The following is a 27,255-nucleotide window of genomic DNA, read 5'->3' as shown; positions in this document are numbered from 1 at the left end:
CGCTAAATGTCCCCCCACAGTCACACACTATTATTATTAATATTATACATTTATATAGCTCTGACATATACAGCAGTGCTGTGCAGAGAGCACAGCCAGTCTCTGCACTGACAGCAGCCCTTAGTGATGATAAGCACAGGTAGGGCCGTCTTTAACGTGGGGAAAAGAGGCAGCTGCCCAGGGCCCAGCCATTGTAGGGGGGCCCAAAGCAGCTGCCCCTGGAGCCCATGCTGCCCAACAGGTTTTTTTCAGCCAGAGTTCCGCCACCTCTGGGATCCAGCGCTGGATGCAGAGCTGCTCCCTACTGTCACTTGTCAATACAGAAGTGCTGCTTCTGTATTAACAAGTGACAGCGCTCCTCTCCTGGAAGCAGTTCAGAGCCCTCCCTGCTCTACACATCGATCCCTATACGAGAGCAGAGAGAGCAGAGGAGGGAGGGGCGGGGCTCTACACAGGTAGAAGCTCCTCCACAGATTCCACTGACATGCAGTAAGTTACAGCTGTTCTTCTTTAGCCCCACGCTAATGTTATTTAGATGGGGAGGACTGGGAATGCTCAGTATTTAGAGGGGGAGGGGGGGTTTGGTGCCAGGGGAATGCTGTGTATTGCAAGGGGGGAGGGGGGGATGGGGAGTGGGGGGCCTGGACTGGGATGTGCACAACACACCCCCTCAACCCTGCACTCCTTACGTAGCGCACCCCTCAACCCTGCATCCCCTTCATAGCGCACCCCTCAACTCCGGATGTAGCGCACCCCTCAACCTAGCACTCCGGACACAGGGCACCCCTCAACCCTGCACTCTGTACATAACTCGCCCCTCAATCCTACACTCCGTACACAGGGCACCCCTCAACCCTGCACTCTTTACATAGCTCACCCCTCAACACTGATCTACTGCAGGCGGCATGACTAGTCATTTATTTCTGGCAGCCTGTCCTCAGGGATGCTGCTTTACATTGGGCTATGTTCCTACCTGCACTCAGTTAACCTTCATAGCTGTGTGTGCTGTGCTCTGCTCATTGCTAATAGCAAGTTCTAGTAGTTTTCTGTCTATTGGCGGGTCCCCTCAGCTCTCCAGTCCATGGTGTGCAGGCAGTAGGGAGATGATGCGCTATAACTTTCAGCAACCAATCAGTGAGCTGTGTTGATGTGCTGTAACCTCTAGCAACCAATAAGTAAGTGGTGATGATGCACAGTAACCTCTAGCAATCACACAGTGAGTGGTAAGGATGTGCAATAACCTCTAGCAGCCAATGAGCATGGAACCTCTAGCAATCATACAGTGAGCGGTCAGGATTTGCTGTAACCTCTAGCAATCATACAGTGAGCCATAAGGATGTGCAGTAACCTCTAGCAACCAATCAGCAAGCAGAAATGATGTGATGTAACCTCTGGAAACAAATTGGTGACTCGTAATGTGTGCTGTAACCTCTAGCATCCAATCAGTGAGCAGTAATAATATGCTGTAATCTCTGGCAACCAATCGCTGCCTGATCAGCTGCAGTAAACTGATTTTGAGTCTAGCTGCTGCTTATTGTATGTCTCAGAGCAGGGAGGAAGCTGGGTGGGGGGGGTTGGGGGTTAAAGAAAATTTTGTCCAGGGTCCAATCAATATTAAAGACGGCCCAGTGCACAGGGGACCATCCTGTGGAGTCCTCAGGGTCGGATATCACAATTTCCTCATCATAACATGACAACATTTCCTTTTCTGCTAACTTACAGGATACATTGCACGCTGCATGCTGCCAACTTGTGTATGCCGACTGAAAATGGTGAATCAATATCCAGCAGCAGTACATTGTGCAGGGGTCCCCTTTTTACTGAATCTCTGTGGCTTCAATGGTTCTTCCTTGCCCTTTTATCCCTGCATCAAGTGGACCTATTAGTAACTTTACTAGTCTGTATGAATAAATTCCTGACATGATAAGATATACAGCAACAGTATCATTTACCAGAAAAGCTGCACCTTTTCTCATTAAAAATCCATCCTTGTGCTCCAGCCCAGTGAAGATGATATCAGTCTGCTGCAGGCAGGAGCAGGCATTTCCTCAGTCTCCCCTTCCCCAGTGATCAGACTCTACATTGTAACGTTGTAGCAAGTCACAAGGTGAGAGGCTGCAGCAGGGGGCTGATCTGCGTCACTCAAAAACTGCGCAATGACAGGTCCACTTTAACTAAACCGTGCAATGAAAAAAAAGAATCCAGCTGCACTCTTGATTTGTGTTGTTGGGTTTCTGGCACATTAGAATGATGTCACATGGGAGATGGAGGGGAGAATTGTGCGTCCTTGGAAGGGATTAATTTAGCACACTGGTTGAGGGACGGTTCAGTTAATTATCAGACAAGCTCTGCATACCCCAGTGCACACATTAATGGACCAATCAGATCACAGGAACAGAAAAAACATTCTTATTTCACTTAAAGAACAAATTTGTTATTTTTACTTTCATGTTCTGAAACAGAATCCAATCATTACAGTTTACATAGATATTATTTATAAAAACATTATATATAATACAATTATATATATATATATATATATATATATATATATATATATATATATATATATATATATATATATATATATATATATATATATATATATATATAAAAATACAAATACATAGATATTATTTATAAAAACATTGATAGATATTATTTATAATTATTTTATATATAATAATTAATCAATGTATTTTTTTTTATATTTTTATTTTTGAAATAATATCTCTTTACCAATGTTTTAGACATACCATCTCTTAATCATAGTTTTTTTAAAATAATTTTTACTACACCTGACCTAACTGACACACTTTTCAAACTTTTTTGGGGGACCAGCGACACCAATACAGTGATCAGTGCTAAAAATATGCACTGTCACTGTACTAATGACACTGGGTGAGAAGGGGTTAACATCAGGGGCAATCAAAGGGTTAAATGTGTGCCTGACACTGTTTTTACTAAGGCTGGCCAATGGCCATACATGTTCAATTTTCTTGTACAATTTATTTTTAGATTTACCAAAAACCACATAATATGAGGTCAAAAGGAAATAACACTTTCAATTGTGTCCAATTAGGCAGACCTTTGTACTACATAGTTGAAGGTAAGGCCCCTTTCACATTTGTGCGACTTGTCCTGCGATTTGGGACTGCAAAATCTCATGACAAGTCGTTCTCCATTATTTCCAATGAGTACCGTTCATATTTGTGCGACTTGAAGTCGCACCGACTTCAAAGTAGTCCCTGCACTACTTTGGCTCAATTTTAATGCGTTTTGAGGTCCAAAGACATAGGCATTGCTTCAAGCCCAGTCAAAATCGCGGTAAAATCGTGGCAACAAAATCTCGGTAAAATCGCACGACTTAAGTCGCACAAGTGTGAAAGGGGCCTAAATCTAAAGAAAATTGTAAGAAAATTGTATAATGTATGGCCAGCCTAAGCAATGTGCTTTGCAGGAGCATTGCTGCTGTCAGAAGAGAGCCCTGTGTAGGTAAACAAACTAGGTAATCTCCGGAGCCCATCGTGGGGTGCCAGCGACCAATCAGCGCTCGGCACCCGCTGATTGGTTCATGCTGCAGCTACTTGGTACGTAATCCTGTGCAGGAAAGCCACCATGTCCCTGTATATGTACTGTATACGGTCGGCAAGCGGTTAAAGTATAACTATAGACAAAACGTTTTTTTTTTTTTTTACGTTTTGGATAGAGTGTAGAGGGGTTAGAACCCCTGCCGGGTTTTTATTGTCGTCTGTGCCCCCGTTAGGGATAGTCACTTTCTCTATTTGTCCTGTTTACTATGATCACCGGGAGAGAAAAATAAAATAAGAGGGGAAATCTTCTAAAGTTGACCCTTCAGATAGACCCCCCCCCCCTTTGACAAAGTCAGAAGTGACGAAAAAGGGATAGACCCCCCTTTGACAAAGTCGGAAGTGACGAAACGCGTCAGTGTGGCTATACGCCAGATCGGAACAGGAGATTGGGTGAGCGGCGGCGGAGCTCGCATGTCTTAGTTTATAGCCAGGCAGATTCAGCGGGGCTTTCCTAGTACTGTTAGGTGCGATAGTCACGACCCACTTTTGTACTGCACAGGTCCAGGGCAAGGACAAGGGGTGGGCAGGAGGGAGGGCTGCCTTGGGCGCATCAGCTTTGCCAGGGGTAGCATCCCCTAAGCTTGCACATAATGAAGGGGGATGTTGGCGCAGTTTGGCTTCTTTGCCCTGGGCGCTGGATGACCTTGTCCCAGCACTGCAGGGGTCCTAGTGAACCGCAGAAGTTGGGGCTCAGAATGGGTGGCAAGGAATGTAAGATGTATTTCTGGAATGAAATTATTTTGATTCGGTGTCCTTATTGTGTGCTACAGTAGCACTAAGGCCCCTTACACACAGGATTTCTGATCCGGTCCGTCTGTCAGTTTTTCAGGCAGACCTGATCGGATGCTCCATGTGCCCTTATGGGGAAGCGGGTGTCAGTGGTGACATCTCCGCTGACACCCACTGCTATCCAATCTGATCCTGTCCGTGAAATCCAGACGGATGGTAACCCTATTTTCCATCCGTCTGGAGGATCGGATCGGATGAAAACGGACAGGCAGTCCATTTTTTAATCAGATCTCCCATAGAGGAGAGCGAGGATCTGACAGCTCCGTCTCTGCACACAGAGCAGAGACAGACCTGTCATGTGCCTGCCCAGCGGGGATCAGCGGATCGATCCCCGCTGAGCAAAATGGAGTCCGCCGGGCGGAAAGCCCGTGTGAAAGGACCCTTATGTGATACATTGAGGCTGATTTACTAAAACTGGAGAGTGCAAAATCTGGTGCTGCTGTGCATGGTAGCCAATCAGCTTCTAACTTCAGCTTGTTCCATTAAACTTTACCGATAAAACCTGGAAGCTGATTGGTTTCAATGCAGAGCTGCACCGGATTTTGCACTCTCCAGTTTTAGTAAATCAACCCCAATGTATCAATAATGTTTCAAAACACAGATAAACCTGCACTGTCTGTCTGCCTAGAAGGGAGCAATGTTGCTAAACAAATGAATAAATGATTACACGGGTTAGAATTTATGTCTGATATATGAATATTCAGCAAAGTGCGGGGTGGTAGATCAAAGGGCATACATCTCATTATGCTGAGTTTTCGTATTTATTAACACCACAGGGGAATTTATTGGGACATAAGCATATCACTACCATTACTTCCTTTGGTAGGGCTCCCCTAGTGGCCATCACATCACATCATTTGTCAAGTGAACCAACCTAAACCACATAGATGGATTTACTAAAAGCAAAAATGATTGTGAACTTTGCAAGTGCAGTTGCGCTCTGCAACTAATTTGTTCCAGGTCTTAGTAAATGAGGGGAAGCTCTGCTGATTCCATCATCCAATCATGTACAAGCAAAAATGCATTTTTTTTTAAATATTTTTCTTGCACATGATTGAATATTCTTTGCAAAGTAAAGCTTCACCTCACCATTTACTAAGCTCTGGAGCAAATTCCCTTGTAACTGAACTTGCAAAGTGCACAGTCTATTTGCCTTTAGTAAATCAACCCCACATGTGTGTGCTCTTTTAGGTTCCTTTTACATTAGTGCATCTTCAAAGTCGCACTACTTTGATGCGACTTTTGGTGTGACTTTGATCTGACTTTACACTCTCTTGACCAAAGTCGCATCAAAAGTTGGACCAAAGTGGTGCAGGGACCTTTTCTAAAGTCACAGTGACTTCTGTAGTGTCAATAGGAAGGGCTCCCATAGAAATACATTGCATTTCCAACCTAGTGTGACTGTAGGTGATATAATATACATAAGAGCATGAGGCTGAAAATATATATTTTTTAAAAAAAGTTAGCTCCTTTCACACTTCTGCGATTTGGGATATGACTTGTGAGACCCCTAGTCTCATCCCACGTCTTGTGAGACCCCCAAGTCTCATCCCACGTCTTGTGAGACCCCCAAGTCTCATCCCACGTCTTGTGAGACCCCCAAGTCTCATCCCAAGTCTTGTGAGACCCCCAAGTCTCATCCCAAGTCTTGTGAGACTCCCGAGTCTCATCCCAAGTCTTGTGAGACCCCCAAGTCTCATCCCAAGTCTTGTGAGACCCCCAAGTCTCATCCCAAGTCTTGTGAGACCCCCAAGTCTCATCCCTAGTCTTGTGAGACCCCCAAGTCTCATCCCAAGTTTTGTGAGACCCCCAAGTCTCATCCCAAGTCTTGTGAGACCCCCAAGTCTCATCCCAAGTCTTGTGAGACCCCCAGTCTCATCCCAAGTCTTGTGAGACCCCCAGTCTCATCCCACGTCTTGTGAGACCCCAAAGTCTCATCCCACGTCTTGTGAGACCCCCAAGTCTCATCCCACGTCTTGTGAGACCCCCAAGTCTCATCCCAAGTCTTGTGAGACCCCCCAAGTCTCATCCCACGTCTTGTGAGACCCCCAAGTCTCATCCCACGTCTTGTGAGACCCCCAAGTCGCATTCCACGTCTTGTGAGACCCCAAGTCTCACTCCAAGCGTTGTGAGACCCCCAGTCTCACCCCAAGCGTTGTGAGACCCCCAGTCTCATCCCAAGTCTTGTGAGACCCCCAGTCTCATCCCAAGTCTTGTGAGACCCCCAGTCTCATCCCAAGTCTTGTGAGACCCCAAGTCTCATGAGACCCCAAGTCCCATCCCAAGTCGTGTTCATGAACAGTTGACCAATAATTTTCCCTCCAGCCCAGGGGTCTCAAAACTTTCTAAGCAAAGGGCCAGTTTACTGTCCTTTAGGCTTTAGGGGGGCCGAATGATGACCAGTGGGAGTAGAAAATGCCCCGGCACCAGTGCCCCATCATTAGTTTTAATTAGAGAAATATGGTCTCATTGTTGATATCAATGAGAATAATACCCTATTGATGTCAGTAGGGGGAATGGTACCCCATTGACAGTGTCAGTAGGGGGAATGGTACCCCATTGACAATGTCAGTAGGGGGAATGGTACCCCATTGAAGGTGTCAGTAGGGGGAATGGTACCCCATTGAAGGTGTCAGTAGGGGGATTGGTACCCCATTGAAGGTGTCAGTAGGGGGATTGGTACCCCATTGAAGGTGTCAGTAGGGGGAATGGTACCCCATTGACAATGTCAGTAGGGGGAATGGTACCCCATTGACAATGTCAGTAGGGGGAATGGTACCCCATTGACAATGTCAGTAGGGGGAATGATACCCCATTGAAGGTGTCAGTAGGGGGAATGATACCCCATTGAAGGTGTCAGTAGGGGGAATGATACCCCATTGAAGGTGTCAGTAGGGGGAATGATACCCCATTGACAATGTCAGTAGGGAGAATGGTACCCCATTGACAATGTCAGTAGGGGGAATGGTACCCCATTGACAATGTCAGTAGGGGGAATGGTACCCCATTGACAATGTCAGTAGGGGGAATGGTACCCCATTGACAATGTCAGTAGGGGGAATGGTACCCCATTGACAGTGTCAGTAGGGGGAATGGTACCCCATTGACGGTGTCAGTAGAGGGAATGGTACCCCATTGACGGTGTCAGTAGAGGGAATGGTACCCCATTGACGGTGTCAGTAGGGGGAATGGTACCCCATTGACGGTGTCAGTAGGGGGAATGGTACCCCATTGACGGTGTCAGTAGGGGGGAATGGTACCCCATTGACGGTGTCAGTAGGGGGAATGGTACCCCATTGACGGTGTCAGTAGCAGGAATGGTACCCTATTTATGGTGTCAGTAGCAGGAATGGTAACCCATTGATGGTGTCAGTAGCGGGAATAGTACTCCATTAATGGTGTCAGTAGGGGGAAAGGTATCCCACTGATAGTGTCAGTGGGGGGGGGGGAATAGTACCCTATTGATGGTGTCAGTAGGGGGAATGGTACCCCATTGATGGTGTCAGTAGGAGGAATAGTACCCCATTGATGGTGGCAGTAGGGGGAATGATACCCCATTGAAGGAGTTAGTAGGGGGAATGGTACCCCATTGATGGTGTCAGTAAGGGGAACGGTGCCCCATCATTGGTGTCAGTTGGTGAAATAGTGCCCCAAGGGCCAGATAAAGGCAAGCAAAGGGCCACATCCGACCCCCGGGCTGCACTTTGGAGACCACTGCGCTAGCCAATCGATTTGGTTGTATTGAATCGAACTCAACCCGAGTCTAAATCAAGGCAGGGAAGTTATGACCTATTTTATTGGTTGCCGATTTGATCGTCACTTAACACATTGATCGGATTAAAAATCGAAATTGGAGCATGTGTGGTCACGTTAAGATTTATTTTTCTATTTAATAAAATGAAGTGCTCTATATCACAGAGTTGAATATTTTAGGTGGTTGTAAAGCTCAGACATGGAATATGAACAAAGCTTATCCCCCTATAGTGTGTACTTGTCTCAATCCAGAGCACTAAGTGTAATTTCTGTCTTCTGCCTCATTCCTCTGCTATCTGCAAGACAGGTTTCCTGACACCAAGAGAAAAATGGTGACGGGGAGGGATTTCTAGCCGATTGACAGCCTTAGCTCTGTTCCTGTGTGCTATGTGCTGACCGGAGGGGGGGGGGGGGGGGTTGTCCCTTCCCTTTGATGGGGGGAGGGGGTGGGAGGGTGTCCCTTCCCTTCAATCAGCTCTCAGAGCTCGCCTCACTGAGCTTTGCAGCGTGTAACTTCAGCTCTCTGCCCCCTTTTTTCCTGAACACTGACAAGCTTTAAAAATTCATGATTTTGAGCAGATGTAGAGAAGAGGAGACTGCAGATAAACAGGTACAACTTATCTAGGATAGTTTATTTCATCTTTGTGTATCACCTGAGGCCAGTCACTTCACTGGGTATATGTAAGGTTTTACACATAGTCTGCAAATGATGAACAATAATGTCAGGAAAGGTGAGTTATATATGAAATGTAACCATTCAGTCGTTGTTCCCCGCTGTGTGAAGAGAGACCACAGAATCACAAAGAAAAGAAGTAGCCCCACCTAAAGCTCACACTTCTTTCACCTTTCACTGCTTTTGTCTGATCCAAGTTCCCAGACCTGACCAGCCCAGGAACCTATTGTTGGCTCTGTCACTATAATACCCATCCATCATCCTTGTGATAAAATAATCCTTTCTCCCTTTCCTTATGATTTTACCTCCCTGAGCTCAACTTACCAAGAAAAAAAGTCTTCTAATCGGTATTCTAGGAAGCCCACAGGTAGAGATGGTGATCCTGCCATGAAGGTTCATATTCAGGTACTTCCTGTTATAGGGTGACAACCCTCTATCTGTTTCCCAATCATGCACCTGCGTTGTCACCCATTCACACAGGTTTCCGATAGAGACTACAAGTGGTCGTTTCAACACACATTCCGTAGGCATGGCCACCACCAGTGATCACTATAATCTCATGTTAATATCATTTTAGGAGTCATTTTAAATTATTCCTAAATCTGAAGCTTTTGCTAGAATAATGTCTGGTGATCCCGCCATGAAGGTTCTTGTTCGGGTACTTCCTGTTATATGGTGACAACACTCTCTCCCTGTCTCCCACTTGTGCTCCTGAGTTGTCACGCTGAGTCTTCTATACACTTTACACAGGCAATTGCACATTGAAATCACGCATTGAGATTGTCCCCACCAATGATCACTAAAATCTTATGTTAATGTCATTTTAGAAGTCATTTTAAATATTCTTAATCTGCAGATTTTTTTTAGAATAATGCCCAGTGATCCCACCATGAAGGTTCTTGTTCAGGCACTTCCTGTTACTGGGATACAACCCTCTGTCCCTCTCCCTCAATTGTGCTCCTGCGTTGTCACCCTGTCAAACGGCTTTATGATAGAGACTACAAGTGGTAATTTCAACAAGCATTCCACGGGCATGGCCACTTCAAGTGATCACTATAATCTCATGTTAATGTAATTTTAAATATTCCTAAACCTGCAGCTTTTGCTAGAATAATTCCTGGTGATCCTGCCATGAAAGTCCTTGTTCAGGCACTTCCCGTTATATGGTGACAACTCTCTTCCCTGTCTCCAATTTGTGTTCCTGAGTTGTCACCCTGAAACTTTAACACACTTTACACATGGCAATCACACATTACAGTTATCCCCACCAATGATCACTATAATCTCATGTTAATGTCATTTTAGAAGTTATTTTAAAAATTGCTAAATTTGCAGCTTTTGTTAAAATAATATATGGTGATCCTCCCACAAAAGTCCTTGTTCAGGCATTTCCTGTTATAGGGTGACAGCGCCCTGATGCTGTCCCCCAATTGAATCTGTGCGTTGTCAACCTGTTATACAGGCTTCTGATGGAGACTACAAGTGACCGGTCCAACACATGTTACATGGGCGTGGTCCACTGTTGTCACCATCGGGAAACCTGCCCCAAGAAATGGCATGAAGTCATCGCTGCAGTGCCTGTAGACAGGAGCTGACTGCAAAGAGGCTTCAGGAGATCTGCAGCACTGAGATGAAACAATGTATGAAAACAAGGAACCGTCCGAAATTCACTCAGTGGGGTGGGGTTTGTGGGTGGGTGGGGGTGGTGCTTCCTACCGGATATTGCTCCATTGGGAAAGTAAAGGAGCCATGCAAAAAAATGTCAGCTGAACAGCAGCTGCATCCAACTTTATGCAGTCACTGTCTACAATGGGCGCAGCTTGAGATTGATCCATCTGCACTATGTAGCATGCAGTGCCGGGACAAGGTCATCTAGCACCCATTGCAAAGATGCCAAACGGTGCCCCCTCCCAAAAATGTATGAGCATTATGTGTCAGCAAAAACCCCCTCTCTCCTCTCCAAAAAACTTTGAGCACTTATCTGCACGATTACCCCCAAGCCTAAATTCCCTTTGCAAACCCAAAATTCTTGGCAAACAAAAATTCCCCCTCTTCCAGTATTCCTGCCAGCTTGCACGTAGGCACTCTCCATGTAGCGCCCCCTACCTCACATGATACCCCAGCGCCCAGGGTAGCCCCCCCTCCTGCCCACCTCTTGTCCTGGCCCTGGTAGCATGGATGGGGGAATCTGTTCAATTTTATTTGTAAAATTTCTATATGTGCATGGCCAGTGCAAGTCTCTGAGGTCACCAGTGGCGGCTGGTGCTCTATGGGCCGGGGCGGCAGATGGACCACACACCATACCCCCCCCCCCCCTGGACCACACAAGCCCGCACACCATATACCCCCCCCCCGGACCACACCAGTCCGCACACCATACCCCCTCCCCCCCGGACCACACCAGCCCGCACACCTTCCCCCCCCCCCCCCCCCCCCGGTTGCCGGCTCACTCACCCTCTCACCCGGGACATGTGGAGGGCAGTCGGCAGTCAGCAGCAGCGGCGGCGGCTTCCCCATCAGTCTCCTGCATCTCCTCCTCGGCCAATGGCATGGCTTCCCCTTTCGGCGAATCGGGTCTCAGGACCCACTTCCTGATTGGCTAGGAGGAGGATCCATGTGACAATAGCGAATATTCATTCGCTATTGTCACACAACTGGGTGGTCTAAAGGCGCAGTGCTCTGCGCCCCGAGCCCACCCTTTTTTGAAGCCTATTAGAGCCTCTGGCTCTAATCACGTGCTTAAAAAAAAAAAAAAAAAAAAAAACCCCATTGGAATCCATGCGTCCGGCGCCCTGCATGTAGATTAGGGGCCGGACGCATGGATGGGGGGGGCGGCGCCCCTGCACCTCCAATGAACAGGCTGCCCCTGGAGGTCACCCTATACAGCCCTGAACCTGAGCCTGAGGATTTCAACCCACGCGTTCCATGGTTCCTGCTCCGCCCCCTTAGAAAGAAGAGCGTCAATAGGCGGGCCCCCATAAAAGTGGAAAGCTGCACAGATTTTAATGGGCTAGGGCAGCACACAGGAGACAAGGGTCATTGAAATGCTGCCGACCCATTCAGAAGCACTGTGAAAGGTCTGCTGAATCTGGCTTCCAGGAAGCTTATCAAACCGAATAAAAGGTACATTAATTGGACTTTTGACCCCCAGATACTTCCTGTAGAGTTTTTACAGATCATTTACTTATTTTATTGTCTACGGTTGTTCTATTAAGTGATATTTTTTAATGAATTGCGCCAACTTGGATCCTCGGTTGGGATATGACCTGGATCCTGTACAGAGGATATAGTCATTGCAGTGATACATCTAGGTCAGCGGCTGCCCAGTTCTCCATTAGGGCAGGGCTAGGCAAGTCAATACATATCATGCTGCACATTCCAAAACCATAGCCCCAGGTCCTGCTCCAACCCCCCCCCCCCCCCCACCCTCGCCCAGCCAACACACAGCTACAGCCATTACAGGCATTGCACATCTCCTTATATACAATCACCGCCTATGGCGGCTTCACCTACCTGTGCAAGTAGCTACAAAGTCTTCATAGTTTGAGCCCTGATCTCCGGGAACTATCGTGGGGCCGTCATATTTAAACGTTACCCTAAAAAAAGAAAAGGATTTTTAAATTGATGATGGCTATAAAATGTCACTAAATGTTCTTTATTTTTGTCTGCCTAAAGAACTCAGAATGGTTAATGTGAATAGTTCTCTGTACTGCACTACGGAATATGTCAGAGATATATTAATGTTTAATAAAAATTATGTGTGACTGCAGGGGGACATTAGATTGTAAGCTCCTCTGGTGCAGAGACTGATGTAAGTGGCTCAGTGTTCTCTGTACAGCACTACGGAATATGTCAGAGATATATTAATGTTTAATAAAATTGTGTGTGACTGCCGGGGGACATTAGAGTGTAAGCTCCTCTGGTGCAGAGACTGATGTGAGTGGCTCAGTGTTCTCTGTACAGCACTACGGAATATGTCAGAGATATATTAACGTTTAATAAAAAGTGTGTGACTGCGGCGAGATTAGAGTGTAAGCTCCTCTGGTGCAGAGACTGATGTAAATGGCTCTCCTTTGCAGCACAAGGAATATGTCAGAGCTATATAAATACTATTATTAATAATGTGTGACCGTGGAAGGAAATTAGAGTGTAAGCTCTTCTGGTGCAGAGACTGATGTGAATAGTTCTGTGTTCTCTGTACATCACTGTGGTATATGCCAGAGCTATATAAATGTATAATAAAAATAGTGTGTGACTGTGGGAGAACATTGGAGTGTGAGCTCCTATAGTACAGAGGCTGATGTGAATAGTTCTGTGTCCTCTATACAGCACTATGGAATATGTCAGAGCTATATAAATGTATATTAATGTGTGACCATAGTAGGAAACTAGAGTGTAAGCTCCTCTGGAGCAGAGACACATGCGACTGGCTCAGTGTTCTCTGTACAGCACTGTCTATATGGCAGAGCTATAAAAATCCATACCAAATATAATGTGATAGGAAATTGGAGTGTAAGCTCCTCTGGTGCAGAGACTGGCGTGTCTCCGTACAGTACTGCAGAATATGTCAAAGATGTATAAATTCATAATAATAATAGTGGTGGGGGCAATAGAGTGTGAGCTCCTCTGGTACAGAGAGTGATGTTTCTCTGTACAGCACTATGGTATATGTCAGAAATATATAAATGTATAATAAAAGTTTGGGGGACATTAGAGTGTAAGCTCCTTTGGTGCAGAGACTGCTGTGCTCTCTGTACATCACTATGGTATATGTCAGAGATATATAAATGTATAATGATGATAGTAGGACGGAACATTAGAGTGTGAGCTCCTCTGGTGCAGAGACTGATGTGTCTTTGTACATCAGTATGGTATATGTCAGAGATATATAAATGTATAATGATGATAGTAGGGGGGAACATTAGAGTGTGAGCTCCTCTGGTGCAGAGACTGATGTGTCTTTGTACATCAGTATGGTATATGTCAGAAATATATAAATGTATAATAATAAAAGTAGGGGGGACATTAGAGTGTAAGCTCCTTTGGTGCAGAGACTGCTGTGTTCTCTGTACATCACTATGGTATATGTCAGAGATATATAAATGTATAATGATGATAGTAGGGGGGAACATTAGAGTGTGAGCTCCTCTGGTGCAGACTGATGTGTTCTCTGTACAGTACTATGGTATATGTCACAGTTATATAAATGTATGATGATAGTAGGGGGGACAGAAGAGTGTGAGCTCCTCTGGTGTAGACTGATGTGTCTCTGTACAGCACTATGGTATATATCAGAGATTTATAAATGTATAATAATATTATTAGTGGGCACATTAGAGTGTGAGCTCCTCTAGTGCAGAGACTTATGTCTCTCTATGCAGCACTATAGTATACTTCACAGAGATTTAAAAATGTATAATAATATTATTAGTGGGGACATTAGAGTGTGAGCTCCTCTGGTGCAGAGACTAATGTAAGTAGTTAAATTATATTATGTCCAGCACTGCGGCATATGTCAGAGTTCTATAAATTAATAAACTAGAAGGAGAAGTTTATCTTTTTCATTCTATACTATGATAAACTCCTGAATGCAAACTGACCAAGCATGCTGGGACTTACAGTTCCACATTCTCTTCTCTAAATTAAATACTACACTCACAGGCGTCACGAGCCGGGTGCGGGGGGGGCGGGCCGCACCAGGGTGTCCATCGAGGGGGGTGACACCCAGTGTAAAGTAAAAAGGCTGCCAGACAGTAAAAAAAAACAGCCTGTCTCAGCCTGTGTCTGTGACACTTGCAGTTCCGGAGCCTGCCTGACGAGTCTCCACTGATCTTTCTGAGTGCTTCTGATGCTTCTTGCACCCTCCCCCTTCTCCAGCGCGCCTTATTTGATCTAAACAGGAAGAGATGCCGGGAGGGGGGAGAAGTGCAGTCTGCAGGGGAGGACGGACTTGTTTAGCCTAGCACTAAGGTAAGCTGCTAGCTAAACTAGGCAATAAACATGTCATGTCCGTAGCTTGTTGTCTGGAGGGAGGGGGGGAGAGAATGGGCTCTCTCTAGCAGGCTGCTGTCTGTGTTTTTTTTTTTTTTTTGTGTGAGATCTACTCTGCTGCTGAAGGGTGGATATTTTCTACATTCTACCCCAGTGTCTAATACACCTCCCTAGAATCCCTATCCCTTACCTGCTCATCAGTCCAGTTCAGGCACAGACTCCTCTCCTGCATTACCACCTTATGTCTGTGGCACTACAAATCCAAGCATGCCAGGAGAGGGGAGGCAGCAGCAGACAGATCAGGCTGATTTTCAGATTAAATTTGCATAGTGTATATGTACTGTATACTGTATGATCATTATTTATTTATTGTGCTTGGTGGTCTTAAGGTGCTTACCATTCATATACCTATCAGAGTAAGTAGAGAGCACATTTGCAGTGGAAGTGCTCTGGAGCATTTTTATTAGTGTAAAATGGAAAGACAGAGACAGAGTGGTGGAGTGATGGGGGAGGGAGATGGAAGGAGTGAGTAAGGGATGGAGGTATAGATTGGGTGACAGATAGATGGAGGGATGGTAAGAGACACAGAGAAATGGAACAATGGAGCAAAGGATATAGGGATGGGGTGATGGAGGGATGGAGTTATGGAAAGACAGTGAGAGACACACAGAATAATAGGATAAAAATGATGGAGGGTAGAAAAGGGGGAGGGATATATAGGGCACAAGGATTTTTGGATGGACAGTATGATGGAGAGATGGAGCAAGGGGCAGACAAATGAAGCAAGGGACGGATGGACCAAGAGATAAAACGATGGAGTTATGGAAAAATGAAAATAATGGAGGGCGAAGTGGTGGGAGGGAAGGTTGGATGGACAGGGGGTGATGGAGACAGGAGGTGATGGAGACAGGGGGTGATGGAGGGATGGAGACAGGGGGTGATGGAGGGATGGAGACAGGGGGTGATGGAGGGTTGGAGACAGGGGGTGATGGAGAGATGCAGACAGGGGGTGATGGAGAGATGCAGACAGGGGGTGATGGAGAGATGCAGACAGGGGGTGATGGAGGGATGGAGACAGGGGGTGATGGAGAGATGCAGACAGGGGGTGATGGAGGGATGGAGACAGGGGGTGATGGAGGGATGGAGACAGGGGGTGATGGAGAGATGCAGACAGGGGGTGATGGAGAGATGCAGACAGGGGGTGATGGAGGGATGGAGACAGGGGGTGATGGAGAGATGCAGACAGGGGGTGATGGAGAGATGCAGACAGGGGGTGATGGAGAGATGCAGACAGGGGGTGATGGAGAGATGCAGACAGGGGGTGATGGAGGGATGGAGACAGGGGGTGATGGAGGGATGGAGACAGGGGGTGATGGAGGGATGGAGACAGGGGGTGATGGAGGGATGGAGACAGGGGGTGATGGAGGGATGGAGACAGGGGGTGATGGAGGGATGGAGACAGGGGGTGATGGAGGGTTGGAGACAGGGGGTGATGGAGGGTTGGAGACAGGGGGTGATGGAGGGTTGGAGACAGGGGGTGATGGAGGGATGGAGACAGGGGGTGATGGAGAGATGCAGACAGGGGGTGATGGAGAGATGCAGACAGGGGGTGATGGAGGGATGCAGACAGGGGGTGATGGAGGGATGCAGACAGGGGGTGATGGAGGGTTGGAGACAGGGGGTGATGGAGGGATGGAGACAGGGGGTGATGGAGAGATGCAGACAGGGGGTGATGGAGAGATGCAGACAGGGGGTGATGGAGGGATGCAGACAGGGGGTGATGGAGTGATGCAGACAGGGGGTGATGGAGAGATGCAGACAGGGGGTGATGGAGTGATGCAGACAGGGGGTGATGGAGTGATGCAGACAGGGGGTGATGGAGTGATGCAGACAGGGGGTGATGGAGTGATGGAAACGGGGGGATGGAGTCAGAAGATGATGGAGGGATGGAAACAGGAGGTGATGGGGGATGGAGTGATGGAGACAGGAGGTGATGGCGTCAGAAGATGATGGAGACAGGAGGTGATGGAGGGATGGAGTGATGGAGACAGACAGGCGGTCCTTAGAATTGGGGACATAATATTTGGGTGATCCTGGTGGCTTCCAGGGATTTCCCCCCACTTTCTGTGATGGCTATGGAACAGAAATTAAGGGGAAATCTCTCCAGTTTGACATAGGTGACAAAATCTGATGGGTTATAATCTAATCTGGCTTACTATATCAAAAATAACATAAGAAATATGTTATTTTACCTTAATGTCTATCTTAAACCACATTGCTAATTGCATATTGTACTTGTTTGTAGCTTATGCACTGAAATTTGCAATTAAACCTGTCATTTTGTAACTTTTGGAAAATGCCAGTAAAAACTTGGCTGTGCCAGTAAATTTTGAGTGTCGTGTCAGTGAATTTCAGTCTGGTAGGTTGGCAACACTGGTGACACCAGTGTACCTGAGGCGGGAGCCGAAGCTGCCAGTCTGTGGCCCCACCACTCGCTGCCTCTGTGTCTCGCGGCCGCCGAAATTGCAGTGTGTTATAATCTATTCAGACCAGCAGCCTCCTCCAGCAGTGTTTGTCACGAACAGATGGTGGGTGTGTTACCTGACCCCACCTCCTCGGCTTGGCTCCTCCTGTGTACTGTACATTGCTGGGGTCCTGGGAGCAGGCAAACGAGACGAGCGGCAAAGGTCTGGAGTGGCCATCAGTGCCATTAAAAAAAACATTATTAAAAGGGGTTGGGGTGACACCATGAGTTACCGCACCGGGTGACACCAACCCTAGTGACGCCACTGACTACACTTTAAGCCAGGTATACTGCATCCTGCTAACATATTGCAAGCTCTTGGGTCAAGCCACTGACTAGACTGCAGTGCAGCAGTAAACTCTTACATTTAGGAACTGTGGAAAGTCTAAACTCAAACAGTGTGTGCCCCCCACCCCACCCCAGACCTCAGGACCACTCACCAGCTGATGCCATTGGTGTCGTCTCTGACTAGATTGTAAGCTTCTCGGCAGGATTCCTTGTCAATCTTGGTTGCCATGATGTGATGACCGGTTAAGCTGTAGGAAAAGGCTGAACAGGAGGCAGAAAACAGCAGCTTTGCAGAAAAGTCCTGGCTTTAAATCCTTTAACCAGCTCAGGGCAGGTAGGTGCCAGGGGTGCTTAGGAGGAATGATCTGCTGCTGCTGCCTCCTCACTCCTTCTCACTTCTGCTATGAATGAAGCTTGCAGCCCTACAAGGACTTAACCCCTTCACTGCCAGTCTGGGAGTGCAGATGGGGCAGGTCATTTTTTTTTTTCCTTTTGCTTCTTCTGCAAAAAGTGGGAGGAGCCTGCATGGCTAATGACAGCCTGTGAGAGGGCAGCAGCTGGCTTGGAGCTCCCTCTTGCAGTTGTTCCATCTGCTTCCTGTGCAATGGAGAGCTGCAAAGCATTACTGGGAGTCTGTGACATGAGCACAAAGGAGTGAATGAGGGGAGCAAGACCCCCCCTCATCACAGCACCCCAGCTTATTAAACATGAGGATCAGAGCTTGCAGCTGCATCCTGACAATGCATTGCAAGAGAGAGCTGGAGCAGCAATCAGCCATCATCATCATCATCTTCTAGACTGGAGAGACTGGCAGGCCAGCAGGTAGGGAGATGCCATCCTGCTGGGTGGTCTCTGTGTCTGGGAATTGGATACATTGTGATCATTAGAATGTTACTGTGTTACTGGTGCTTCTCAGTGCAGCAAGTGTCAATACAGTGTGACAGCCTGCCATGTCACCAGGAAGAGATCTGGCTGGAGAGGAATCAGACAGGGTTTAGGGTGTTATTTGGGGTCAATCCTCCTTCTCAGGGTCGCTTATGGATAAGGCTATTAGCTGCAATGGCTGCAGGGAAGGCTGAACTGAACATAAATAGAATGTATATATTGTAACAATGGCGACATCTAATGGCCGGATGAGGGATTACAACTAAAGCTATTGCGCAAACCTTTTTTATTTTGGCACAATATAGCATGAGATCAGCTCACCGGCCACTTTATTAGGTACACCTGTTCGATTACTGGTAACACAAATTGCTGATCAGCCAATCACATGGCAGAAACTCAATGCATTTAGCCATGTAGATGTGGCGAAGACGACTTGCTATTCAAACCGAGCATTATAATTGGGAAGGGGATTTAAGTGACAATGGGGTTAATTCACTAAGCTTTACTGCATGTGGTAAGGGTATCATGTTACTTATTTGCATAAATTACTGCATGCCGTAAATAAAGTTCCATTCATCAAAAAATAATAATGATGATTTTGCAGTAAACAAAGGGAAAAAAAATTCACAGCAACGATCACAAAAAAATCGTATAGTAATCTGTTAAATCCAATTCACAAACGAAACGTGAACAAAAAAAAAAAAGGTGCAATATTTAACACCACCCTATTGGTGGCAATAACCAGTGCGGTACCCGAAAGAGGGGCCTATTCAAAGCCTTTAGAAAGGGGCATTCCACCCACCGAGAGCCTAATTCCACCCACATAAAGGGGTGCAATACTACCCAGAGAGGGGTCTAATTCCACCCACAGAGGACCCACAGAAAGGGGCCTAATTCTTCCCACAGAAAGGGGTGCAATACTACCCTCAGAGAGGGGTTTAATTACACCCACAGAAAGGGGCCAAATTCCACCCACAGAAAGGGGTGCAATACTATCCTCAGAGAGGGGTCTAATTCCACCCACAGAGGACCCACAGAAAGGGGCCAAAATCCACCCACAGAAAGGGGTGCAATACTACCCTCATAGAGGGGTCTAATTCCACCCACAGAGGACCCACAGAAAGGGGCCTAATTCAACCCACAGAAATACTACCCTCAGAGAGGGGTTTAATTCCACCCACAGAGGACCCACAGAAAGGGGCCTAATTCCACCCACAGAAAGGGGGGCAATACTACCCTCAGGGAGGGGTCTAATTCCACCCACAGAGGACCCACAGAAAGGGGCCTAATTCCACCCACAGAAAGGGGGGCAATACTACCCTCAGAGAGGGATCTAATTCCACCCACAGAAAGGAATGCAATACTATCCTCAGGGAGGGGTCTAATTCCACACACAGAGGACCCACAGAAAGGGGCCTAGTTCCACCCACAGAAAGGGGTGCAATACTATCCTCAGGGAGGGGTCTAATTCCACACACAGAGGACCCACAGAAAGGGGCCTAATTCCACCCACAGAAAGGGGTGCAATACTACCCTCAGAGCGGGGTCTAATTCCACCCACAGAAGACCCACAGAAAGGGGCCAAATTCCACCCACAGAAAGGGGTGCAATACTACCCTCAGAGAGGGGTCTAATTCCACCCACAGAGGACCCACAGAAAGGGGCCTAATTCCACCCACAGAAAGGGGTGCAATACTACCCTCAGAGAGGGGTTTAATTACACCCACAGAAAGGGGCCAAATTCCACCCACAGAAAGGGGTGCAATACTACCCTCAGAGAGGGGTCTAATTCCACCCACAGAGGACCCACAGAAAGGATCTAATTCCACCCACAGAAAGGGGTGCAATACTACCCTCAGAGAGGGGTCTAATTCCACCCACAAAGGACCCACAGAAAGTTGAGACTATTCCACCAGCAGTGGACACACAAAAATGTGGCATTATACATCACAAGTATTTTTATTTTATTTTTTTATTATTAAATCAAAAAGGCATAACGTGCAGGGCAAATTAAATGCTAACATTGGGTGAAATTTAATATCAAGAACTTTAGAACTTTTAGAACTTTTTTTTTTTTTTTTTTTTAAAGTAAACGTTCAATACCGCATTCATTATTTAATGCTAAATTCTTAGTGAATCGAACTTTCACAACTGATTTATCGCATGTGGACATGGTACAGGAGATGTCAGAGGCTGTGCAGACATGGTACAGGAGATGTCAATGGCTGTGCGGACATGGTACAGGAGATGTCAATGGCTGTGCGGACATGGTACAGGAGATGTCAGAGCCTGTGTGGACATGGTACAGGAGATGTCTGAGGCTGTGTGGACATGGTACAGGAGATGTCAGAGGATGTGCGGACATGGTACAGGAGATGTCAGAGGCTGTGTGGATATGGTACAGGAGATGTCAGAGCCTGTGTGGACATGGTACAGGAGATGTCTGAGGCTGTGTGGACATGGTACAGGAGATGTCAGGGGCTGTGCGGTCATGGTACAGGAGATGTCAGGGGCTGTGCGGTCATGGTACAGGAGATGTCAGGGGCTGTGGACATTGTACAGGGGATGTCAGAGGCTGTGCGGACATGGTACAGGGGATGTCAGAGGCTGTGCAGACATGGTACAGGAGATGTTAGAGGCTGTGCGCACATGGTATAGGAGGTAGACAGAGACTGTGCGGACATGGTACAGGAGAGTAACAGGAGGTGGTCAGAGGCTGCGGAGGGGATCAGTCATACCCAGCCATAATGTGGAGAGGCACGGGCCACCACCGAGATGGCAGCATTACATCACGGCGCATGCGCCCGCCTGCCCAAAAATGGCTGAGCGTGTACGGCTTTGCCGAGCCCAGATAGCTTTGGAATAGCGCATTCCCAGTTGACATGTCAGCCCGCAGCCATATTTTATACAGGCGCTTCTGCCCTTTCATGGCATTGACTAGCAGCCCTAAAATATGCTGAAATTTACAGGCTGGCCATAAATTACCGGGAGATTGGCAACACTGGGCCGATGGCCAGGCGGTCGCAGCCACAGTTTAAAGCTGCCCCAGGGCAGGCGGCCTGCCCGGAGATTTCCCGCTATCTCAGTAGGCCAGTCCGGCCCTGGTGTCGATATAAGGCCTCATGCACACGGGACGTTTTTCCAGCTGCTGTTTTTGGCATCAGGCGTTTTTTTTTCTGCAGCCAGTAAACTCCCCAACATGTATTCCTATGTGTCTGTGCACACACAGGCTGTTATCAGCAGTTTTTTGGCAGAGGCATTTTCTGGCAGTAAAAAAACCCCAGAACTAGTGGGTTTTAGGAGTTTTTCAGCTGTAAAAATGCTCTAAATCTGATAAAAGCTTAAAAACGCTGAAACATGCAGCTTTTCTGCGTTTATCAGCATTTTAAAATTGTAAGTGTTTGTAGGAGTAAAGTTGCTAAAACAAAAAGCTAAAAAACGCTACACTTAAAAACTCGCTAAAACACACTGAAAAACGCTACTGCAAAACAGCGAACGCTACTGGCGTTTTTATAGCATCCAGTGTGCATGAGGCCTAAAGTTAATGACACCCCCAAATAGGTTCGCAGAATGCAGTGCAAACTGTGGAATCGGATCGCATGGGACAGAAATCCCATGGGATCTGATTCCGGTGCAGACTAAAAAAAAAATAAAACGGCTCCTACACCTTTTTGGTGCGGATCCAGTGCGGATTGAGCCATATGTATGGCTCAATTTGCACTGAATTTACATGTCCTGTAAATTATTTCTTGTGATAAGTAATGTGTCAGTGTTGGGTCTATTTATAGTAGATGCGCTGGTTGCGATCAACGCATGCAAGCACATATTGTAAAACCGATGTATTTCAATAGCATCAGTTTACACCAGTGTGCTGCGCTGATATGCGCTACTCTGTGCTTAACCACTTGCCGACCGCCCTCCGCGGATATACTGCGGCAGGCTGGCTCAGCTGCGCCAACTGACGTATGGGTACGTCGGTTCGTGGGAGCGCTCCTGGGGGAGAGTGCACGCCCACAGTAGGCAGCAGGGATGCCGATTCACAGGACCGGCGGCAGCGATTGCCGCCTGCCACCCACGATCGCTCCCTGCTGAGAGAGAAGGACAGTCTGCTGATGTAAACACAGCTGACCGTTCTTCTCCCTGGAATGATCACAGAGCGCCTTGGAACCTCTAGGATCACAGGTCTCTGTGTTCATTTCACAAGTCCCTCCCCCATACAGTTAGAAAACACCCCCTAGGCTCACATTGACCCCTTTGATCACCCCTGGGTTAACCCCTTCCCTGCCAGTGTCATTATTACAGTAACAGTGCATATTTTTAGCACTGATTACTGTAGTAATGTCACCGGTACCCCCAAAAGTATCAAAAATGTCAGTTAGGGGTCCGATCTGTTCGCGTCAATGTCACAGTCCTGCTAAAAATTGCAGATCACTGCCATTACTAGTAAAAAAATAAAAAATAAAAACGTGATAACTTTTGCGCAAACCAATCAAAATTCCCTTATTGTGATTTGGTTTTTTTACCAAAAATATGTGGCAGAATACAGATTGGTCTAAAAGGATGAAAAAAAATCGCTTTTACCTGTTTTATTTCTGGGAATGTTATATAGCAGAAAGTAATAAATATTGTTTTTTTTTTTTTTTTTTTTTTTCAGAATTGTCGCTCTTTTTTTGTTCATAGCACAATAAATAAAAATCGCACAGGTGATCAAATACCACCAAAAGAAAGCTCTATTTGTGGTTAAAAAAAAGGACATCAATTTTATTTGGGTACAGCGTTGCACGACCGCGCAATTGTCAGTTAAAGTAACGCAGTGCCGAATCGCAAAAAAATGGCCTGGTCATTAAGGGGGAAAATCCTTCTGGTCCAGAAGTGGTTAAGAAAAAAGAACATGCTCTATCACGCAGGAATCACTGCAAAACGTGCCAAGCTCAGGGGCAAAATTTTCTCCCTGAGCTTCTTTGCACTGACAAATGCATGTAGGGAAGCTCTTATAAGTGAATGGGCTGCACAATGCCTACCACACGAAAACGCATGTTAATCACCCCCAAAAATTTAGGAACACATGTTCCCGCTACATGAAATCTGAAGTGTCCCTTCACGTGAATTGGCTGCCCTATGCCTGAAATGCACAAACGCATGTGAATCGCCCCAAAATCGCAAGTGGGAACGTGTGTTCCTGCTACATGAGATGTGAAGTGGGCCTTCAAGTAAATGGGCAATGCGTGGAATTGTGTGTTAATCCCCCCAAAAAAATCGCAAGGGGGGATCTCGTGTTTCGGCTACAGGAAATGTGAAGAGGGCCTTCCCTATCCCCGACATGTGGAAATGCATGTAAATTGCCAAAAAATAAAAAAAAATCACAAGAAGGAATGTGGGTTTCCACTATGTGAAATGTGAACCAGGCCTTCAAGTTAATGGGCTGCGTTATGTGCGATACGTGGAAATGCAGTCAATCGCAAAAAAAAAAAAATCGCAAGTGGGAAAGAGCAATCCCGCTACACGAAATATGAATGTGTAAAACCCAAAAGTGGAAGCTCTGCTTATCTGCTTCCTCCCGCCCTCCCTCCCTCCCTCTGATGCCACATTTGGCACCTTTCAGGGGGGAGCGGATACCTGTCAAAACAAGTAGCCCGCTCCCATTTCCGTGTACGGTCACAACAGCGATCTACGTAATTTATAGCCCTCCCCCCCCCCCTGCTGCCCTCTGGGAGACACACACAGGTCCCAGAAGACAGCGGGGCCATTTTAGAAAGTGCAGCGTGACTCGCGCATGCGCAGTAGGAATCGGGCTGTGATGTCACAAGGCTTTACTTCCTGTTTCCCTTAGTAAAGATGCCGGAACCTGGAGCCGATGGACGGATCGGCTTGGGATGCCAACATTGCGGGATCCCTGGACAGGTAAGTGTCCTCATATTAAAAGTCAGCAGCTACAGTATTTGTAGCTGATGAATTTTTTATTTTTTTTAACCACTTCTGGACCGGAAGATTTTTCCACCTTAATGACCAGGCCATTTTTTGCGATTCGGCACTGTGCTACTTTAACAATTGCACCGTTGTGCGACGCTGTACCTAAATAAAATTGATATCCTTTTTTTCCCCACAAATAGAGCTTTCTTTTAGTGGTATTTAATCACCTCTGCAATTTTTTTTTTTTTTTTTTTTTTTGCGCTATAAACAAAAATAGAGAGACAATTCTGAAAAAAAAATAACAATATTTTTTACTTTCTGCAATATAACATTCCCCCCAAAAAAAAAAAATCAAATTTTTTTCATCATTTTACGCCATTTTGTATTCTGCTACATATTTTTGGTGAAAAAAAATCCCAATAAGCGTACTTTGATTGGTTTGCGCAAAAGATATCGCGGTCTACAAACTAGGGGAAAGATTTGTCATTTTTATTTATTTATTTTTATACTAGTAATGGTGGCGATCAGCGATATATTGCCGGACTGCGACATTGTGGCAGACAGATCGGACCCCTAACTGAAATTTTTGACACTTTTGGAGGTACCAGTGACATTACTACAGTAATCAGTGCTAAAAATATGCACTGTTACTGTACTAATGACACTGGCAGGGAAGGGGTTAACCCAGGGGCGATCAAAGGGTTAAGTGTTAGCCTAAGGGGTGCTTTCTAACTGTGGGGGGGATGGGCTTGTGAAATCAACACAGAGACCTGTGTTCCTAAATAGCAGGTGCTCTGTGTTGATACCAGAGAGAATAATGGTCTCCTGTGTTTACAACAGCAGACCGCCGTTCTCTCTTCACGGGGAGCGATCGCGGGTGCCCAGCGGCAATTGCGGCTGCTGGCCCCGCGCCTTGGCTTCCCTGCTGTCGAGTCGGTGCAAACGCCCATAGTTAGGGCTTTTCGCGGGAACCTGCTGCCGTATACGGCGGCTGGTCGGCAAGCGGTTAATACAGGCTGCTTTAAAGTGGAACTTCACTCCCTCAATCATATTACATTATTTTCAATCCTCCTGCTGCTAGCATTAGTAAATAGATAGCAACATTTATCATATTTACTTTTTTCAAGATTTTTTTTTTTTTATTTATTTTTGTTTTACATTTCTTTAGTTGCTTCCTGGTTTCTTACCAAGGCAAATGATGTCATACAACCCAGGAGTCTTCAGGAGAGGAGGAGGGGTTTTCTCTGCTAAGCACACTCTCCTCCCTGCATGCCTGAGCTAAGGGCTGATGGATTCCAGGAAGCAAATGCTACATGAATTATTTGCCCTTACTCAAGATGGACGCAACCAGAAATGCTAGGGGGTTGTTTTTCAAAGTGATTTCTCAATAAAATAAAACATGGAGACATGGATGGATGGGGGAGTTTGCTTTGAATATTAAAAATTAATGAAATAGTGTTTTTGGTTTGTGGTACACAGATGCAGTGAAGATCTACTTTAAGGCTCCTTTCACACTTGTGTGATTTGGAACTGCAAAATCTCATGACAAGTCGTACTCCATGATTTTCAATTAGTACCATTCATATCTGTGCGACTTCAAAGTAGCCCCTGCATTACTTTGGTCCAAATTTGATGCGTTTTGCGGTCCATAGACCTCAAGATTACACAGGTATTGCTTCAAGTCCAGGCAAAATCGCATCAAAATATCGCTGCAAAATCATGCGACTAAGTGTGAAAGGGGCCTAAAGTGTAGATGAGTTTATGCATTCTTCTACTTCTGTATTTGATTATTTGAATGCTCTGGATTTACATTTTAATTTACTTTTTATTCCGCTGTATGTATTTTTCTTCCTGGGGTTAAAACACAAAGGGCTGGTGGTTCACACCATGAGATCCGGGGCGGGCAATCGCACTGCATTTGCAACCTGCTTTTGGGGTGTCTTTAACTTTTTATTGACACCTGCTGCAGATTGCAACTGCAGTGCATTGTGAATACTGTGCGGGAAACGTGCACGGAACGCAGATTTCCCACATTGCGTTCTGATATGAACCGGCCACAAAATGATGAGGATTAGACATGTTCAGAACGAAAAAATGTGTTTCCTTTTGTTACGATTCATTATTAACATATATTCATTTCTTAAAATTAGTTTATATCGTTTTCAAATTTTTCAAATCCAATTCTATTTGAATTGCATTCTAATCGAATTCCATTCAAAATCAAATTTATTCTATTCAAAATTTGAATTTTGGAAGATGGTTCAATTCTTTTTATTTCATTCTATTGTTTTTTTCTATTTTATTCTTTTATTTTCTATTCTTTTTTTTTTTTCTATTACATTTTATTATTTTCTAATTCTAAATTTCTAATTTACTGTATTTGAATTTCGGAAAACAGTTATATTGTTATATTCATTCTATTCTATTCTTTTCTGTTGTTTGTTCTATTATTTTCTCTTCTATTCTTTTATTTTCTATTCTACTCAAATTTATGCTATTTGAATTTCAGAAGATGGTTATATTCTTTCTATTTTATTCCTTTATTTTCTATTCTATTTTATTCCTTTATTTTCTATTCTATTGTGTTCTGTTTTTTTTCCCTATTCTATTTTACTGTTTTTATTTGTTTTATTTTTTGTTTATTTATTTTTTATTTGTTTTATTTTGTTTTTATTTTTATTTGTTCTGTTTTACTCTATTCTTTTTATTTTCTATTCTGTCCCTTTTTTTCCTATTCTACTTTTTTATTTTGTATTCTGTTCTGTTTTAATCTATTATATTCTGTTCTTTTTATTTTCTATTCTATTCTTTTCTACTTCTTTCAATTTTTTTTTTCCCTTTATTTTCTA

At 45.6% G+C, this 27,255-nt stretch overlaps 1 protein-coding gene across 1 annotated transcript in view; it reads right to left on the bottom strand.

Annotated features, from left to right (window-relative positions):
- The window catches only part of COTL1 (coactosin like F-actin binding protein 1), a 78,331-nt gene extending 60,202 nt beyond the window's left edge, over positions 1 to 18,129 (bottom strand). The window contains exons 1-2 of the mRNA XM_082270435.1: positions 17,764 to 18,129; positions 12,322 to 12,404 (exon numbers count right to left, since the gene is read on the bottom strand). Coding sequence (XP_082126561.1) covers positions 12,322 to 12,404; positions 17,764 to 17,840 — 160 coding nt within the window. The 5' untranslated portion in view covers positions 17,841 to 18,129. The remainder of the gene's footprint in view (positions 1 to 12,321; positions 12,405 to 17,763) is intronic.
- Positions 18,130 to 27,255: the final 9,126 nt, after the last annotated feature.

This window comes from Pelophylax lessonae (genome assembly GCF_965119305.1).
Source record: "Pelophylax lessonae genome assembly, chromosome: 10".
In the NCBI taxonomy this organism is placed as follows: domain Eukaryota; kingdom Metazoa; phylum Chordata; class Amphibia; order Anura; family Ranidae; genus Pelophylax; species Pelophylax lessonae.
This window is presented reverse-complemented; position numbering and strand designations above follow the sequence as displayed.